The 19,731-nt window shown below is 41.0% G+C and overlaps 1 protein-coding gene across 3 annotated transcripts in view; it reads left to right on the top strand.

The window, feature by feature from the left end:
• The first annotated feature begins 4,741 nt into the window (after positions 1-4,741).
• Positions 4,742-19,731, top strand: part of ANKRD28 (ankyrin repeat domain 28) — a 190,118-nt gene continuing 175,128 nt past the window's right edge. Inside the window, exon 1 of one of the 3 annotated variants that reach the window (XM_021934885.2) lies at positions 4,742-5,167. Coding sequence is in view for 2 of the 3 variants with exons in the window: in XM_021934884.2 (XP_021790576.1) it covers positions 5,141-5,167 (27 nt within the window). In the remaining variant the exon portion in view is untranslated. The remainder of the gene's footprint in view (positions 5,168-19,731) is intronic. The other 2 variants (XM_021934884.2, XM_021934887.2) reach the window with 2 other exon arrangements.

Raw genomic sequence — 19,731 nt, 5'->3', positions numbered from 1 at the left:
CAGTAGTAGAACAGTAAATAAAATTTGGTGTGGCAGCCTAGCTCACAGCAAATACCCTGGTGGTCACATCTGTATAATATCTTTCCTTCTATCATTTTGGACGTGCATTTTGAATGGAGACTGTCATCAGCTCCAAGACCTTGCAGTAGTGATTGGCTGAGGCATGAGCACCTGAGTCTAGTCCAACCAATTAGTCATTTCTTCAGATGTATCAGGAATATTGACACTTTTCTTTTTATCACTGCAGAGTACTTAAAGTGTGTCAGTGGAGCTACTGGCTGTAATAATAAAGAAAGAGACGTGTGGAAAACAAGAGAGAAAAATTGATTGATTACTGGCAACAATTAAGTTCCTGGCCCCATTGGCTTCAATGATATGGTTTTTATTTTTTTGGTGCTAAGAATTTCCCTAATATGTAAATAGTTCATTGTAAGCAGGAATAGCCTTATAATGAAGATTTTTTAAAAATTAGAATTTGAACATGAACCTTGTTTTGGCTCAACTGCAGTTTTTTTTGTTTTGTTTTGTTTTTTGTTTTTTGAAACAGAGTCTCATATGTCACACAGGCTGGAGTGCAATGGCACGATCTCAGCTCACTGCAGCCTCCGCCTCCCAGGTTCAAGCAATTCTCGTGCCTCAGGCTCCTGAGTAGCTGGGATTACAGGCATGTGCCACCACACCCAGTTCATTTTTGTATTTTTAGTAGAGATAGGGTTTCACCATTTGGACAGGTTGGTCTCAAACTCCTGGCCTCAAGTTATCTGCCCACCTTGGCCTCCCAAAGTGCTGGAATCACAGGCATGAGCACCTGGTTGTATAGACTTTTTTTCCTATTTTTTTCAGCAGCTATGAAAATGTACAAGGGGTGTTCAAAAAGTTCATGGAAAATGCATATTATGAAAAAATATGCATGGATTTTAATTATTCCTTTCCCCCCCCCCCCCTTTTTGAGACAGAGTCTTGCTCCATTGCCCAGATTGGAGTGCAGTGATGCCATCTTGGCTCACTGCAACTTCTGCCTCCAGGCTCAAGTGATTCTTGTGCCTCAGCCACCCAAATTATTGGTATTACAGGCACGTGCCACCACACCTGGCTAATTTTTGTATTTTTAGTAGAAACAGGCTTTGGCCACATTGGCCAGGCTGTTCTCAAACTCCCAGGCTCAAGTGATCCACCTGTCTTGGCCTTCCAAAGTGCTGGGATTACAGCCATGAGTCACTGCGTCTTGCTGGATTTCAATTTTTTTCCACCAACATAAACTTAATATTAACTTGTTATAATGTATCTGAACAGGATACAGTTTGCAGCACTAAGAAGGATAAGACATCAGTTTGAAAAGAGCCCCTATCAGAACAACATGAATCTGTTAAAATTGAGGCAAGAACAAACATCAAATTAATGGTGAAGCTTGGGTGGAAGAATGGGGAAATCACTGATGCTTTATGAATAGTTTTTGGGGACAATGCCCACCCCCCCCAAAAATAAGCAGTTTACAAATGGATAACTAATTTGAAGAAGGGACAAGACAATGTCAAACATAAAGCCCACAGTGGCAGACCACATCAATTTGTGAGGAAAATATCTTGTTTGTACCCTAATTGAAGAAGAGCCAACACCAGAGACATCTCAATTGGTTCAGCTTACATAATTCTGACTGAAAAATTAAAGTTCACCAAACTTTCAACTAAATGGGTACCCAAACCATTGGGCCCCGATCAGTTTCAGGCAAGAGAAAGGCTTTCAACAGAAATTTTAAATGAGTAGGGTCGAGACCCTAAAACACTCCTACACTCCTTCAAATAATTTTAACAGATGAAACATGGCCCTACCATTATGATCCTGAAGACAAAGCACAATCAAAGCAATGGCTACCAAGAGGTGGAAGGGTCCAGCCAAAGCAAAAGCAGATCAGTCAAGAACAAAGGTCATGGCAACAGTCTTTTGGGATGTTCAACACATTTTGCTTGACTTTATAGCAGGACAATGAACAATAACATCTGCTTATTATGAAAGTGTTTTTGAGAAAGTTAGACAAAGCTTTAGCAGGAAAATGCTCGACAAAGCTTCACTAGAGAGTCCTTCTCCAACATAATGCTGCTCCTGCTCATTCCTCTCACCAAATAAGGGCAATTTTGTTGGGATTTTGATGGAAAACCGTTAGGCATCCACCTCATACTCCTAATTTGGCTCCTTCTGACTTATTTTTGTTTCCTAATCTTAACAATTCTTTAAAAGGCATGTATTTTTCTTCTGTTACTAATATTACATTATTAATATAAAAAAGACTGCATTGACATGATTAAATTCCCAGGACCCTCAGTTCTTTAAGGATGAACTAAATGGTTGGTATCATTGCTTATCATCTTGAACTTGACAAATCTTATGTTGAGAAATAAAGTTTACATTTTAATTTTAACCTTTCTTTTTCCCACAAACTTTTTGAAGTACCCTGTAGTTGCTGTCATAGTAATATAGTGTAATGGTCCTTCAGAGTTTTCCACAGCCTTTAATATCATTATCTTATCTGACGGTGTAAGATGAGTACACCAGGAAATGTTAAGCTTAGTTTTTTACGAATGTTGAAACTGAGACACAAGAGAAGTTAAATGGTGTTCATGGTGCAGAAGGGTGAGAACCCAGCGACGTGTGAAGCATCATCTATAAGGAGAGCTCCATATCTACTATAACGCAGATGGTGCATCATAAAACATTTTCATTGATTACTGTTAATTAGAAAATTTCAAAAGAGCCCTTCTAAGTTTCATTAGCTTCAATCACAAAATCTATTAAAATGCATATTCAGTCCATAAATTCATACTCTCAAATACACTTACATTCTCCCAAAAAATCATCTTTGCCATGTTCCTAATCAGGTTCTCATTGTGTTTTTAAATTCTAGAACTTTAACCTAGAGAAGAGATTATTTGGGGGAAAGAGGAGGGATATATTAATTCTTGGCTCAACATCCATAGTGCTTAACAGGCTTACTCATAAATGAGGGTAAATCCTAACACTCCTAGACTAAGATAGAACTCGATTGGATATGGCACATGGGTAATTATTCACAAAGCTAATTTGTAGTCACAAAGTACTCTAGTAATATTATCACAACACCTTTGTTTTGGAGAACTCAAATGCTTTCACGACATTAACTCATTCATCCTCAATGAACTGATAAGGAGGGGTTGGGTGACAAATGGTATCTCTATTTTATCTGCTGGAGTTGAAATAAAGGGGAAAGGAGCTACTGAAGAGAATGCAAAGCAAGAGCAGTTTGATTTCCTTTTTAGCCTCATTATGACGGTTAGATCACAGTTATAAGAATTCCTCCATTTTAAGTAGAAAATATCACGACGAGGGACATAATTTTAGGTAAGAAATTGTTTCAATGGAACCATGGCATGGATATGTCAAAGAAAATTGGAAGAGTCATACTATCAGTTAACCAGGTGTGTTTTTGATCTTGCACTCTATTTTCATTTTCTTTTTTCTTTTTTCTTTTTTTTTGCGTGGCTAAAGCTAAGTTTTTTGTTGTAAGTGCAGCATTACAATAATCTGATAGTCCTGACGACGATCTCCATTTCTCTAGGCTGCCATTAGGCTCGAATCGATTTTCTAAATAAAGTCCATCCCAAGAGACACAACTGATGTAGGGGGTAGAAGGGACTTTTAAACCGAGCCTGACGTCACACGTTTGTGTTTTAACCATCTGCACCTTGTATAAACCAGAGGCTGGAGCCGCCCGGGCGGACAGACCCAGGCGCACAACAATCTTCTCCCACACGAGCCTGGAATGGCAACAGCGTGCGGCTGCCTAAGAAAGAAAAGCCGTTTCAGAGCTGCGGGGTGGCGTGGGGGTGTGTGTGGCAGGGTGAGGGAGTCATTCCTCTTCTCCTCCATCCAAGGATGCTATTTATTAGAAATCCTGCACATCTTTTTTTTTTTTTTTTTATGTTTAAGAAAATTGATTTCTGTCGAGTGGGAGGCAAAATCCTTCAGATGCGAAAGAAGGGGGTGGAGGCAGCAAGCCTGGCTGGGGAGCTTTCAAGGGAAAACCACATAGCTTAGCTTCAGATTGGGACTGCGGGTAGAAAAAGGATTGGGCGTCCACAACCTGTTCGGCTGCGAAGACGACGCCCTTCCGTCCACAGTGCCAGCATCACCCCCGCCCCTCACCCGGTCTCGGTCTGTAGCCTCCGTGGAGTACAGCAGCGCCCCCCATTCCGTGACCACCTCTCATCCCATTCCTTGGCTCCCCACCCTCTCCAAACCCAGGGGCGCATTCTCACGCTTCCTCCACGTGCAAGTCCAGCTCACCCATCGCCACTCGCCGCAGCCCCCAGGTGCCCACCCCTTCCAGCCCTTCCGGTCCCTCACCCAGCTCCTTAGTCTTGCCCTGGCAGAGGGAGGCGTCCGCGCTCCACCTCCACGTGCGAGTCCGGGGCCGTTCCCCATCTCCTGCCGCCACCTCCGCCCCGGGCTCCGCCCACCACGCCTGAGGCGCGCGCCTGGGAGCCGGGACACCTGGCCGCCCTCCCCCGGCCCGCGCCCCTGTCGACTCCCCCGCCCCGCCCGCGCCGCGGCTCCGCGCCCACCCTTGCGGCTTCCTCCGCCCGCCCCTCCCTCCGCAGGAGGCGGGGGGCACCAGCAAGCGCGGCGGCGTGGCCAATGGGCGCTCGGCTTACTCTGGCCTCTCCCCCGCGCGGCCGCCAATCGCGGCGGGCGGTGGTGGTAATATTGTGGAGTTTGGATGCCGCCGCTGCCGCGGGCTGGAACGGCGCGGCCGCGGGGGCTGCCAGGGTATTTCGGGAAGGGGGCGTGAGGAGGCGGCGGCGGCAGCGGCGGGTAGGGCTGCTCGGGGAGGCAGCAGAGGGAAGGAGAAAGAAAGGAAGGAAGAGGGCGGGGAGTCCTCAGAGGAGGAGGCGGGACCGGCCGAGCTTCTCACCTCTCGGCGGCGGCGGCGGCGGCGGCGGGCGGCCGGGGAGGCGGTGCCGCCCCCTGCCCGCGGTCTTCTCAGCGCAGTCGGCCGCCGACCCGCTGGTCCCAGGCAGCGGCCAAGGCTACTAGGGCGGGAGCGGTGGGCCGGGCGGCGGCGGCGGAGGCGGCGGCGGAGGCTGGAGTGGGCGCGGAGGCGACCGCCATGGCGTTCCTCAAACTCCGCGACCAGGTAGGTGAGGGGCTGCAGGGCGGGATCGCGCCGTCCGGGAAGGAAAGGAAGCAGGGCGGACCGGCGGGGTGGGCCGCCTGGGCGCCCGCTCGGCGGGGTGGTTGCGAGGGAAACGGGGGTCCTGCCCCGGGGACCGGCGCGAGGCGGCGGGCCGGGGTCCGCGGGCGACCCGCCTGTCAGAGCCGCCGGGGTCGGGGTGAAGCCCACGTGCCGCCGGGGGTCTAGCCGCTGCAGCAAGAGGGGCGGGTTCCACGCTCAGCGCCCTAGCGTCGGGCGAGCTGCCGGGCAAGCGCTTCCTCTTTCCTGCCAGGTGAGGCTCGGGCCTAACAGGTGGCTTCCCGCTGCCGGGCGGGAGCGGTGCTGGCGGCCGTGACCCAGGGTCACGACCTTGTTCTGTTTGCTTGGCTGAGTAGTGCGAGGGACTCACTCTCAGGGTTAAAGGTAATTGATTCCGCTTAGCCACTAGTTACTCAATTCAAGTTTCCAGACTTGTTTTCGTTTGACATTTTGTGCACCATCTTGTTACTTTTCTTGACTTAGGAAGAGCTGGTCAAAGAATACCTGTGCCAAAAAGACTTGTAACTCTCTGGAACTAAAAAACTACTTTGTATCCAGTAACGAAATCGCAACTGTATCTGAATGATTGGTACACCTAAACATTTGGAAAGATGGGTAATAAGGCTTTTGAAAGATCCGGACGCTGCCAAACATTTTTACCCTCTTTTAAGGAAAAGGAAAATTAATGTGTGACATTTACACATTGATTTGTCACAGCACACTTACTAGTGTTGAGAACTTATTTTTGCCATTTGTTTTTCTGAACGGAAGATGTTGAATAGATTTGAAGGGAAAATAACTTGCATGTTTTGGGAAACTATTTTGAAAGTGAGCACCCCGTTTGCAAAAACACTGGGGAAGAACCTGAGACGCATTTTTTATATTACTTAGTAAATATTGCACCTTCAATTCTGAATCTAAGTAATATGAAGAATTCTCATTTCGTAAGTGAATTTTATTTTATGTTTAGGCTGATCGCTGACCTTATGTATTATTTGGTATCGGAATGGTCTTGCCTGGTGTTAACATCAGGGTACGATACTTTGAAAAACTCTACAGTTTAGTCAATGCAGTTTATACCTTGTATTTCAAATTCTACAACTGTTCTGTCCTATAAGACAGCCACTAGCCACATGTAGCAATTTAATTAAAATTAAACCAAGTTCCTTAGTTTTGCTAGCCACATTTTAAGTGCTCAGTAGCCACATGTAGCTATTGGCTATTGTATTGAATAGGACAGACATAGAACATTTATCTCATTTCAGATAGTTCTACTGGACAGCAGTGTTAAGAGAATAGCAGGTAAAGCACAGTTATAGTAGAAACCATTTCTGCTAATTCCAGTACAGGCCGTGCATCTTACACTGTTAACAGTGTGAAACTCAAGGTCTGGGTTTTCCAGTACCGCACTTTGTGCATCCATTGTTAGTGGTTGAAGTAATGACTGATCGATGTTTTCCTTTGTTTCTAGTCCTGCATTTTTGAAAAAGTTGTTGTTGTGATTTAGATTACTGTGTGCATTAGAAATTTGGTGAACTTTTAGGAGAGCCTCTATTTGATTCACCATCGGGTTTTAACAGAAACAGGATTGTGTTAAGCAAAGGTGCAACTGGATTTTATTTTGGAATTGCAATTGTGAGAAAATTGTGATGCCATTCCAGTCTTATGTATATCCATTAATATTCAGTGGTAATATTGAGCTTTAAAATGCCACTTGTGGACAGACATGGTGGCTTACACTTGTAATCCCAACACTTTGGGAAGCCGAGGCGGGCGGATCACTTGAGGTCAGGAGTTCAAGACCAGCCTGGCCAACATGGTGAAACCTCGTTTCTCTTGAAAATACAAAAATTAGTCGGGTGTAGTGGCGCACACCTGTAATCCCAGCTACTCTGGAGGCTGCAGCAGGAAAATCGATTGAACCCAGGAGACGGAGGTTGCAGTGAGCAGAGGTCGTGCCACTGCACTCCAGCCTGGGTGACAGAGCGAGACTCCGTCCCCCCAAAAAATAAAAAAAGTTACCTGTAAGCTTAATGGTTTGGGGAGAAAGAACATTGAGGTTTACCTCTAAACTACTAAGTAATTGGCTCATCTGGTCGCTCTTTTGGAAGACTTTGAGAAATAAGTTTGGTTTTGCCTAATTTAAAGGGAATAGCTGTTTTTAGAGGTCATCTTATATGTTGATGTTTTATTAGCCATTGGAAATGATGGTAAAAATGAAATAGAAAGCAAATACTCTTATACTTTCCCATCTACAGTAAAAGCAGGTCAGCTAGATTATTTTGTTTGGAGTAATGGAGAAGATACAGATAAGGACATACAGACTTCTAAAGCTGGATGGTACTTGCCATAGCTTTTAGCTCAAAAGCCTTATATACACTTGACATAGGAAGTAGTAGAATGTGCTTTTCTAGGTCTATTTCGCTATTCACCTCGTATTTTGTTTTCTTCTGGCTTTGTAAAATACAGTTTAATACATATAAGCTACAAATGCAAAAGGGTTGTTTTTCTTTGTGCATTTAAGCATCAGGAGGGTTCTAGATGGTTAAAACATAAAATCAGTAAGTAAAACAATTTGTTCTTATAAAGCCGATCAATTTGAATAAGATAATTTTCTCTCATTTTGTGCCACCACCTAATTATGGGGGTAGGAAGTTATTACTGCATTACTTTCTGACTATGAGTAGATGAAAATGATTTTTAATTGTAAACCGAAAATAATTTGTTTTCTGTTTATAGGAATGGACACATTTTTTCCTTGAATTTCACTTTAGTTCGAATAAATTTGTGACAATTGCAGGGTTTTTTTCTAACAGATATCAGTGTTACAGTTTTTATTCTTGCAGTTGGTTTGTTAAAATGTAACCATCCATTATTACATTTTAATTTACCATCAGTACAGCCTAATAAGAAGGGTAGAAGGTCATTGTTTAGGGATCACAGACTCACAGCCAGTAAGCTAAACGGTAATTGACATTGGGCTTCAGTGTTTAGAAGACAATAGGGAGTAGTGGACATCATGGCAAATAGGAACAAGTATGTTAGTGCTGCCTAGCTCCAAGCCATTGTTGCAGTGCTGGTGTGCCTAGCATTTTTATAACTCCATTTTTTTTTTTTTTTTTTTTTGGGGGGGAAGCCAGAAATCCAGATTGCTAGACAAAACCTCTCTCCACAGGTATTTGTAAACGTTGACAAGTCGATAGCTACTATTGACAACAATTAATGCTTTGGTTTTAAAAAGGGACTAGTAAGGAGCCAGTTTATAACTGCTGGTTTAGATCAGTTTGAAAAAACAACACTACAAAATAAGATTCCCATTAAATACAGTTTTCTTCTAGATAAAACAGCCAGCGTGCTCAAAACACGCCTTAAAAATAGAAATAAAGCTTACATGTCATAAAGTTCACCCTCTTAATCAGGGGTACAGCTGAGTGGTTTTTAGTATATTCACCAAACGGTGCGACCATTATCGCCATCCAATTCCAGAATATTTTTATCATTGCCAAAAAGAAACCCCATACCCATTAGCTGTTTTTCTCCATTTTCCCCTTCTCCCAGCCCTGGTAGCCACTAATCTACTTTCTGTCTCTGAATGTGCCTATTCTGGATATTTCAGATAAATGGAATCATACAGTATGTGGCCTTTTGTGTCTCATTCACTTAGCATATTTTTAAGGTTCGTCCATGTTGTAGCATGAATCTGTTAGTCATAAACTTCTGTATCATGTTTAGGAAGCCTAAAAAAAGTTCCTGTATGCAGGTTATCTCACTGCCTTCCGTAGTATGCATATGTGTAATCTGGGATAGTATTTATTTCTGTTTTTGGAATTTGTTTTATGAACTTTGTTTGCAGCAGTACTAAAGGGTAATAGCTTTTACATGTGGATCATTTGTGGGAAGGAGCCATCTTTGTGTGCTCCCTTACGGGTTTATGGTGAGGATTGATATGTTTAAGATGTTGGGGTTTTGTTGTTTGTTTTTTTAAACAGGGTTGACATATATCAGTGAGAAAGGTGTTGGATGGATGTGAGTAACTTAACCACTATTTTGGATAGTTAATAAGTTCTTATTTGATGAAGTACACACTAAGAGTGGAGCATTGTTTGATCTTTGAGGGAAAAAAAACACAAAAAAATGATGGTTCTTGGGAAATCTTATAATAGGGTATACAGAATGCGTGAAATACCTGAAGAAGAACACTGATGCCCAGATATTCAGGTACTGTATGTAGCAGGTGTCTTCCTGTTTTGTTTTTTTGTTGTTGTTGTTGTTTTTGAAACAGAGTCTCGCTCTGTCACCAGGCTGGAGTGCAGTGGTGCAATCTTGGCTCACTGCAACCTCCGCTTCCCTGGTTCAAGCAATTCTGCCTCAGCCTCCCTAGTAGCTGGGACTACAGGCGCCCATCACCACACCCAGCTAATTTTTGTATTTTTGGTAGATACGGGTTTCACTGTGTTGGCCAGGATGGTCTCAGTCTCGTGACCTCATGATCCTCCTGCCTCGGCCTCCCAAAATGCTGGGATTACAGGCATGAGCCACCACGCCTGGCGTGTCTTCCTGTTTTGTGCTGGAGATGACGGGACACAAGGGTGAAGAAGGTACTCTCTCTACTCTTACAGATCTTAGAAGAGGGAGAAAAAAAACACACAGATGTAGGGTAAGTGAGGTACATCACATGAAGAGGCTTATAGAGGCTGAAGGAAAACATATAGAGCATACTATTTGAAAGTGTAACATACAATTCAAAAACAAGTTCTGTGTTTCCTCACTTTTTGGATACCTTTTGCGATACAAAATAGAACCTGGTGAGCTCCATAAGAGGTACAGATAACATGTTTCAGAATTCAAAAGGATCAGATAATCTGATTGTAAGTAGAGGGAAACCCTCATGGCAGGGGAGGTATTTTAGGTTCACCAGAAGTATTTGTTGAAAGTAAGCAGTTGTCAGTGGAAGCAACAAGAGGGAACTGTGAAGGCAAGCTAGGAAGGATGGTTGGGATAATGAGGAGATAGTCTTGACTGGGGTGTGTAGTTGGAAAAGATAGAAGATAAATTAGCTAAGTTAACAGTGACTACATTAAATGCTTTGAATCCCAGGCTGAGAAGTTTGGACTTCATTGGTAAGTGATGGGTCGTTTGAGCTGGGCCTCCTTAAAATAGGGCGTGTGAAGGTTTTGGCAAGAATGTGCAGGTATGTATTTTACTCAAAAGGATTCATAACTTTATTAGATCCTCAGAGAGGTCCGTGATCACTGAAAGTTAGATAACCATTACAAGTTTTGGAAGAATAGATTACAAAAGGCAGATAAACAGGGACACCCAAGACCAGTTAGGTAGCTACTGCTGTAAATCAGAACATACATAAAATATTTTAGTACAGATCGAGAACATTAAGTACTAAGCAAAAGTTTGAATGAGAGTGAGTATATCTTAAAATATTTCTCATAGCTATATTAATGACCTGTTTGTATCTACAATTGAGAGTGTCTTGGATTTGTATGATAATTGGTAATTTTTTGGTTACATAGTTCCACTAGGGTAAATTCAAATTATGAAAATGCAATTAAACATTGATTATGGGGCCGGTCGTGGTGGCTCACGCCTATAATCCCGGCACTTTGGGAGGCCGAGGTGGGCAGATCACAATGTCAGGAGATCGAGACCATCCTGGCTAACACGATGAAACCCCCATCTCTATTAAAAACACAAAAAATTAGCCAGGCGTGGTGGCGGAGGCCTGTAGTCCCAGCTACTTGGGAGGCTGAGGCAGGAGAATGGCATGAACCTGGGAGGCGGAGCATGCAGTGAGCCTAGATCGCACCACTGGGCTCCAGCCTGGGCGACAGAGCGAGACTCCATCTCAAAAAAAAAAAAAAAAAAAAAAAAACAAAAACATTGATTATGGTGGTTAAAGAGCAGATAACCCAAATAGTTAGATTTGGGATGCATTAAGTTTTTCAGCATTTTGTCTTATTTCATTTTTAATTTTCTGGTCTAATGTAAAATTTATATTCAGTGAATGTACCCATTCTGGGCTGGAGTGAGATGCCCATGGAAAATACCCTGTACCTGGAGGTTCAGGCTTAGGTCTTTTGTTTTGAATAATGCATCCTATGGGCAGTTCACATCGTATCAAATCAGTCACAAAGTTATACCTTAAATTTAAAGCCAAAATTAATGAAATTACTAGTTAACTTAAAACAGTAGTGTTTTAAACTGTTACTGGGATATTGTATACAATGTAAAGTTGAAATGGTTTAATATTTTAAATATCTTAGGTTTAATTTCCATTCCCATCCCTCATCCCCAATTCTTAGTTACACTCTTAAATGATTCATCCACCCTCCTTATGCGATACCGATTTAAAAAAAAGTTACCAGTATTCTTCTATGTGTATGCTGATTGGCTTACATAGTAGAGTCTGGATAGAATTATTACGCCTATTAACTTTTGTGAAAAGCCTACTTTTGCCTAGTTAATTTAAGTTGACATTCTTATTGGTAAGGGTTTACTCATCTGGATTTATCTATTTATAAATTTAAAGGTATGTATTTTCTATTCCTCAGGATTTAAGGCCAAAGATAATATTAAAACATCTAGCACAAGACAGTTAAAATACTTTAAAAAGGCAATTGAGTAGAGAAATACTTGTTTCAGAAGCTTAGAATAAGAGTGGGTACAGAGAAGCATTACATTTATTTCCTGTTACCAAAAATACTAAAGAAATACAGGTTTTATAATAAGGAAGCGTAAATCAGTATAGAGAGGCAGCCTTTTCTCTTTAACAATTTCCGTATTAAAAAGTTTGATCTTTTTTGTATTTTAACCAGCATTATGTAATTCACACGCAAACTTAAATTGTACAATTCAGTGTTTTTTAATATATTCGCAAAGCTGTGCAAGTACCACCAAAATCAATTTTAGAACATTTTATGACAAAAACAAACCCCTTACCCCTAAAGTATCAACCCCCAAACCTCATTCTTGCCGGCTTCTTGACAACAACTATTCTGCCTCTGTAGACTTTTCCTGTTTTACTTAGTGTGTTTTCAGGGTTCATCTACTTTGTAGCAAGTATTGGCATTTATTTTTAATTGCTGAATAATATTCCATTGTATGGATATACCACATTTTCTTTATCTACTCATCAGTTAATGGACATTTGTGTTTACATTTTTTTGGTTATTATGAATAATGCTGATACAAACATTTGTGTACAAGATTTTATGTAGACCTAAGTTGTCATTTCTCTGGGATATAGGAATGGAATCATTGGGTAATATAGTAACTCTGTATTTAGCCTTTTGAGGAACTGCTGTTCTGTTTTCTAGAGTGACTGCACCATTTTACATTCCCAGCAGTGTATGAGCATTCCAGTTTCTCCACATCCTCAATACTACTCATTATTGTCTGTCTTAAATTATAGCCATCCTAGTGTGTCTGAAGTTGTATCTCTTTTTATTTTTTATTTTTTTTGACACAGGGTCTCACTTTGTCACTCAGGTTGGAGTGCAGTGGTGTGATCATGGCTCAGTGCAGCTTCAACCTCCTGGGCTCAAGTTATCCTTCTGCCTCAGCCCCCCAAGTAGCTGGGGCTACAGGTACATGCCACTATGCACAGCTAATTTTTTTATTTTGGCAGAGATGGGTTTTTGCCATGTTGCCCAGGCTGGCCTTGAACTTACGAGCTTAAGTGATGTGCGGCCCTCTACCTCCCCAGCCTCCCAAAGTGCTAGGATTGCAGTGTGAGCCACTGCACCTAGCCATGAAGTAGTATCTTACTGTAGTCTTGATGGCTAATGATGTTGAGCATCTTTTCATGTGCATATTGGCCATTTGTGTGTCCTTTTTGGAGAAGTAGTTATTTGTGATAAGGATATAGGAAAAAAACAAACCCAGTTTCTCTTACCGTAATCTGACTACTAAGAATGCTGTTGTGAGCAAATGTGTCACATTTCAGTTTTCCCCTACATACCAAGGAAGCAACCAGTTCTTCAGCAAATTCTCCAGTGTACACCAGCTAGATGGTCCTCTCATTCAGTTCAGTTCTGACACTGTCTACCTGTAGATATCGTCAAATCCACAAGTGCAGTCCCACAAGACTGCCTCCACTTCAGATGCCAGTTGCAAGCCCCAGGTTGTTTTACTTGGGCTTCTGATGACTGGCTATAAATTGGAGTTCCGATGACCCCCTCCTTGGGTTTGATTAATTTGGTGGAGCAGTTCACAGAACTCGGGGAAAATCTTATTTTTGCTTATTTATTCTAAAGGATGTTACAAAAGGATACAGGTGGAAGAAATACATAGGGTGAAGTATGGCAGAAAGAGTAGAAGCTTCCATGCCCTCTCTGGGGATGCCATTGTCCAGGAATCTCTGTGTGTTCAGCCCAGAAGCCCCCTGAACCCAACAGAAGAGAAGACAGAGACAGTAGGCGAAAAGGCCATGTAAAGATGGAGACAAAGGTTGGAGTCATGCAGTTCCGTGCCAGTGAACTCCAGGAGCACAGATGCTGGAAAAGGCAAGGAAGGACTTTCCCTTAGTGTTCAGAAGGTCACCTTGATTTCAGACTAGTACTCTCCAAACTGTGAGAGAATACATTTATGTTTTTTAAGCTACCAAATTTATGGTCATTTGTTAGCCCTAGGGAACTAATACAAGCAAAAGTTTTAGCTCTTACATTTAGGGCTGTGATCCATTTTGATTTGTTTTGTATATGCTTTGAGGTAGGATTTCAACTTCTATATATATATATATATTTAATTGCATGTAGATACCCACTTGTCCCAGTGCCATTTGTTGAAAAAACTAATCTTTCCCCCATTGAATTGTCTTGGCATCTTTATCGTGAATCAGTTGACTGTAAATGCGAGAGTTTATTTCTGGGCTCTCAGTTCTATTCCATTGGTCTATATGTCTGTCCCTATGCCAGTACCATGCTGTCTTGATAACTATAGCTTTGTAGTGTACAGAGTCAGAGATCTCTTTCAACCCCGCTTTAACCTCTTACTGGGCTTTTCAGCTGAGTCTGGAAACCACACTGACACCAGGCAGATTAACAAGAGAAAAACATACAAATTTAGCACATTTTCCATATACATGGTGATCTTCACAAGCGATTGAATTCTGAAAAAGTGACCAAAGCAAGATGCTTTTATACTTTTTAGACAAAGAATGATAAATTTGAGAAAAAAAGGATAAAACAAAGAAAATCTGGCTGGGGCAGGCAATTTTCTAGGGGAGTAACTAGGAGATATATTGGGGAGGGGTGTGAAACAGGTAGAAGATAAGGATGACTCCCTTAAGAATATTTGTTCAGGTCCATTGTAGCTTCCAATTCCAAGTCTCTGGAAGTAAGGGTTATTTTTCTCTCCCTGGTATGGTGAGGGTACCCCTTCTAGAGGAATCTTTATGTCTTGCCATGTGCAGGAAGAGACAGGTTAGCTCCCCTGTCTTTGTAGGAAACTACAATTTCTCTAATGTTTTCAACTCAAAATAATCACTGTACCAATCTGACTTATATCTTGGGATGACAAACCCTTCACTCCTTCAGTAGTAAGCTTGAAGTTGGGAAGTGCAAGTCTTCCAAGTTTGTTTTTGTTTTTCAAGATTTTGGCTTTTATGAGTCACTTGCCTTCCCATATTTTAGCATCCATGGGTCAATGTCTGCCAAAAAGACAGTTGCAATTTCAATAGGTACTGCATTGAATCAATAGATCAATTTGGGAAATATTGCCATCTTGATAATAAGTCTTTCCATGAACATGGGACGCTTTCCATTATTAAGGTTCTTTAATCTCGTCATATCTTACAGTTTCAAGAGTACGAGTTTTGGATTTTGTTAAATTTCTAAAGTTTTTAAATGCTGTTGTGTATGGAATTTTCTTATTTTTAGATTGTTTATTGGTAATGTATAGAAATACAAGTGATTTTATATATTGCTCTTGAATCCTACAACTTTGTTGAACTTTCTTATTAGCACTAATATTTTTTAGTGGCTAGAGATAATTTCCTGTGACTAGAGATAATTTTACTTTTTTCTTTCCAGTCTGGATGCTTTTTATTTCTTGCTTACTTGCCTAGACTAGAACCTCCAGTACAATGTTCAGTAGAAGTGGTGAGAATAGACATCCTTGTCTTGTTCGTGATCTTTCATCATTAAGTATGATGTAGCTGTTGGTTTTTCATAGACGGTTTTTATTAGGTTGAGGAAGTTCCTTCCTATTTCTAGTTGATTGTTAGCTGCTGCTGGTTTTTTTTTTGTTTTTTTTTTTTTTAGATAAGGTCTCACTTTGTCACGCAGGCTGTAGTGCAGTGGTGTGACATGGCTTACTTGCAGCCTCGACCTCCTGGGCTCAAGCGATTCTGCCCCCTCAGCCTCCTGAGTAGGTGGGACCATAGGCATGCGCCACTATGCCTGGCTAATTTTTAAATTTTTTTGTAGAGATGGGTCTCCCGCTGTTGCCCAGTCTTCAGCTTTTGGGCTCAAGTGGTCCTCCTACCTTGGCTTCCCAAAGCACTGGGATTACAGGCATGAGCCACTGCGTTCAGCCATTGTTAGCTTCTTAAACATGGTTTAAGTACTAGCCCCTGTCTTGGGCAATGTAGCTATTTGGATATAATGAAAGTTTAGGAAAGAAAAATCCCCTGGTTTTAACCAAGATCACATTATTGTCAGAGCTTGTTCATTCTTAAGACTTCCAAATACTGTTTTCTTTAATGGTGATTCTCAAATTTGTGGCTCTGGTTTTGAGTTTTCACCTAAGTTTCATGATCCAGTCACCTCCCACCAGGTCCCACCTCCAACACTAGGGATTATAACTAGATATGAGATTTAGACAGGGACACAAATCAAAATCATATCACTATTTAAAAAATAACTTACAGTGCATTTCTTCGAAGTAGCAAATCACCTATTATTAAATGAGTAGATTAACTGTTACATAACATATACACAATCTTCCAGAACATTTCTAAGGTACATATATTCCATATTACATTTATCCCTCTTGACTGACTTCTCAATTGGGAAATACTCCAACTGGGTTCCCTCTTTGCCCCTACTACAGCATCAAATGAGAATGTCTAAAAGTTACAGCTCCTTGGCTTTGTCTGTTGATGTTTCTTGATTCCAGACATCTCTATTTGAATCATTCAGGTTCTTACAGACATGCTAGTTTCTAACTACCTGCCTATACCTTGGATTAGGCTGCTTATTAGATCTACTTGACTAATACCACACTTGCTCTTCTATCTGGTTTCAGCTCCACTGCTCACCCGGATGCTGAAGTCTGCTTATACATCCCTAAAAAGCCAGCAGTTGTTAACCTTCATGTATTAGTCCACTCTCACACTGCTATAAATAACTACCTGAGACTGGGTAATTTACAAAGAAAAGAGGTTTAATTGACTCACAGTTCCACAGGCTTAGTAAGAAGTATGACTCAAGAAACTTAGAATCACAGTGGAGGGCGAAGGGGAAGCAAGCACATCTTAATATGGCGGAGCAGGAGGTGGGGGGATGTGCCACACACTTTAAACCATCGCATCTCGTGAAAACTCGCTCACTATCAAGGGAACAGCAAGGGGGAAATCCGCCCCAACAATCCAATAGCCTCTCACTAGTCCCCTCCTCTGACATGTGGAGATTACAATTTGAGATGAGATTTGGGTGGGGACACAGAGCCAAACCATATCATTCCACACCTCACCACTCCCAAATCTCGTGTCCTTTTCACATTTCAAAACCAATCATACCTTTCCAATAGTCTCCCAAAATCTTAACTCGTTCCAGCATTAACTCAGAAGTTTCCTGAGGCTTCGCTATGCTTCCTGTACAACCTGCAAAACTATGAGCCAATTAAACCTCTTTTCTTTATAAATTACCCAGTTTTACATATTTCTTTATAGCAGTCTGAGAACCGACTAATACAAATAGAGTCCCTTAATAAAACAAATTCTCATTCAGTTAATCTTTTATTATAAAACTGAATTTCTGTATATCATCTTCACTTAAATTTAAGTGCAGTGACTGTTTAACTATTACAGATTATCAATACAGAGATTATTTTGCATGTCTCAGTGTATTGGTTTTAGAACCTCCTATGTTTTAACTAATAAAGTATTGCTTTTAATGTCACTAATCAACCTGTTCGTATTTTTGTCTCCTTAATAACAATATTCTACCTTATAAGCCTTCTAGATCCATTATAAAATCACATGAACCCTTTACCTGCTCACTGTCTTGTTTCCTTACCTCCTTGGAGCCTTAGTTTTGAAATTGAGATTTTTTTTTTTTTCCCTCTGACCACAACTTCTTTCATTGTCATTTCTCCCACTTCTTTACCTACAGTGAATCTGAACTCTGCTGTATTGGAACCTACTTCATCTAATCTGTTTGGTTCCCTTTGGCCACAAACTGACCTCTTGAGAAGTCTTGACTTTGTGATTTGAGCAGTATTATTTATAATAGTGTTTTCTGAAGTAGGTACAGTTTTTACTACCGGTGTATTTTTTGAGATTTTGTTTGGGTGACCAGTCTACTTTAATTACTAGATATTGATTGATACTTCTTTGCCCACAGTCCAGAATCAGTCCAGACCGGGTGTTGTAGGCGTGATTATCCCATGCCTGCATTATTCTGGGCTATTTGAGGGTCTCCCAGCTCACTTCATATCAACTGTTATGGAGTTTTATTCTTCATTTTGTTCTCTTCAACACCCATCCCCTTTTTCTTCAGCTATCACCTACCCTACCCAGCTTTCATTTCTGCATTTCCACCTCAACCTCCTTTCCTTTAGCCCTTTTGGCCCAACTTTTTAATCCTTAACTCCTGATTTACACACACTTTCAGTCTTCTCCTTTTCATCTCCATCTTCTGCCTCTTGCAACTTGCCAACATTGCTTTTGTATTGATACCCTTGCTTATTATAAATTGTTTTATTTCTACACTTTGATTTCTGCCTCTTTTTTTTTTCTTTCTCATTTTTGGCTCAAACTATCTTACTGTACTCTTAATTCTATCTTTATCTGAAATTTAGATGTATTGTTTATCTCTTATTTGTATTCATTTTTTACCCATTGCTTTCTTATTGATACCTTTCCTTATTGTAAATTGTTTTATTTCTACACTTAAATTTCTGCCTCTCTCTCTTTATTTATTTATTTTTTCTTATTTTTGGCTAAAACTATTCTTCTGTACTATTCAAAATTGAGGTGTATTGTTTATCTCTTACTTTTCTTTTTTTTTTTTTTTTGGCACTTCTCCCCCTGCCACTACATATTGTTATATGTTGGTGTCTGGATGGATGCTATTAAGATTCTGATGCTCAGATGGGGCAAAACCAGGTGATAGAGTTTGGATGTGTGTTCTTGCCCATATTTCATGTTGACATGTAATCTTTAGTGTTGGGGTTGGGGTCTGTGAGAGGTGATTGGATCATGGGGGCAGATTTCTCAGGAATGGTTTAGCACCATCCCCTTGATGATATCCCTGTGATAGTGAGTTCTCGTGAGATGTAGTTGTTTAAAAGTGTGTGGCACCTCCCTGCTTTATCTCTCTTGCTCCTACTTTCACCATGTGATGTGCCTGCTACCTCTTTGCCTTCCACGGTGATTGAAAGCTTCTTGAGGCCTCCCAGAAAGCAGATGCCACTATGATTCCTGTATAGCCTGCAAAAGTGTGAGCCAATTAAACCTCTTTTCTTATAAATTACCCAGTCTTGGGTATTTCTTTATAGCAAGGCAAGAACAGTCTAATATACCAGATAAGCAACACTCATTACATAATTTAGCCTTAACAAGGCTTGTTTCTGTCCGGGTGTGCTATATATAACAGTATAATTTTAAAAATCTTGTTTTCTTCAGTATAAAGCAGTAAATCAAAGTTGTTTGAGTTGAATTTCTTTGGTTTGTGAAAACATTTATTCCCATCAGCATATGTCAAGTTTAAATATTAATATGTGTAATATTCCAAAAAAAGTATCTTTTGAAAAATTTTTGTTTTTAAATTTTGTGGGTACACAGTAGGTGTATATATTTATGGGTTACAGAAGCTATTTTGATACAGGCATGCAATGCATATACTGACCACATCAGTGTAAATGGGGTATCCATCACCTCAAGCATTTGTGCTTTGTGTTATAGATGACCCAATTATGCTCTTTTAGTTACTTAAAAATGTTCATTTAAATTATTTTTGACTATAGTCACCCTGATGTGCTGCCAAGTGCTAGGTCATATTCTATTTTTTTGTACCCATTAACCCTCCCCCACCATCCCCCAACTACCCTTCCCAGCCTCTGATAACCATCCTTCTACTGTCTGTCTCTATGAGTTCAATTGTTTTAATTTTTAGCTTCCACAAGTAAGTGAGAACATGCAAACTTTGTCTTTTTGTGCCTGGCTTGTTTCACTGAACATAATTACCTTCAGTTCCACGTTGTTGCAAATGACAGACTGTGATTCTTTTTTATAGCTGAATAGTATGTGTGTATGGACCATATATTCT

Source organism: Papio anubis, chromosome 2 (genome assembly GCF_008728515.1).
Source record: "Papio anubis isolate 15944 chromosome 2, Panubis1.0, whole genome shotgun sequence".
In the NCBI taxonomy this organism is placed as follows: domain Eukaryota; kingdom Metazoa; phylum Chordata; class Mammalia; order Primates; family Cercopithecidae; genus Papio; species Papio anubis.
This window is presented reverse-complemented; position numbering and strand designations above follow the sequence as displayed.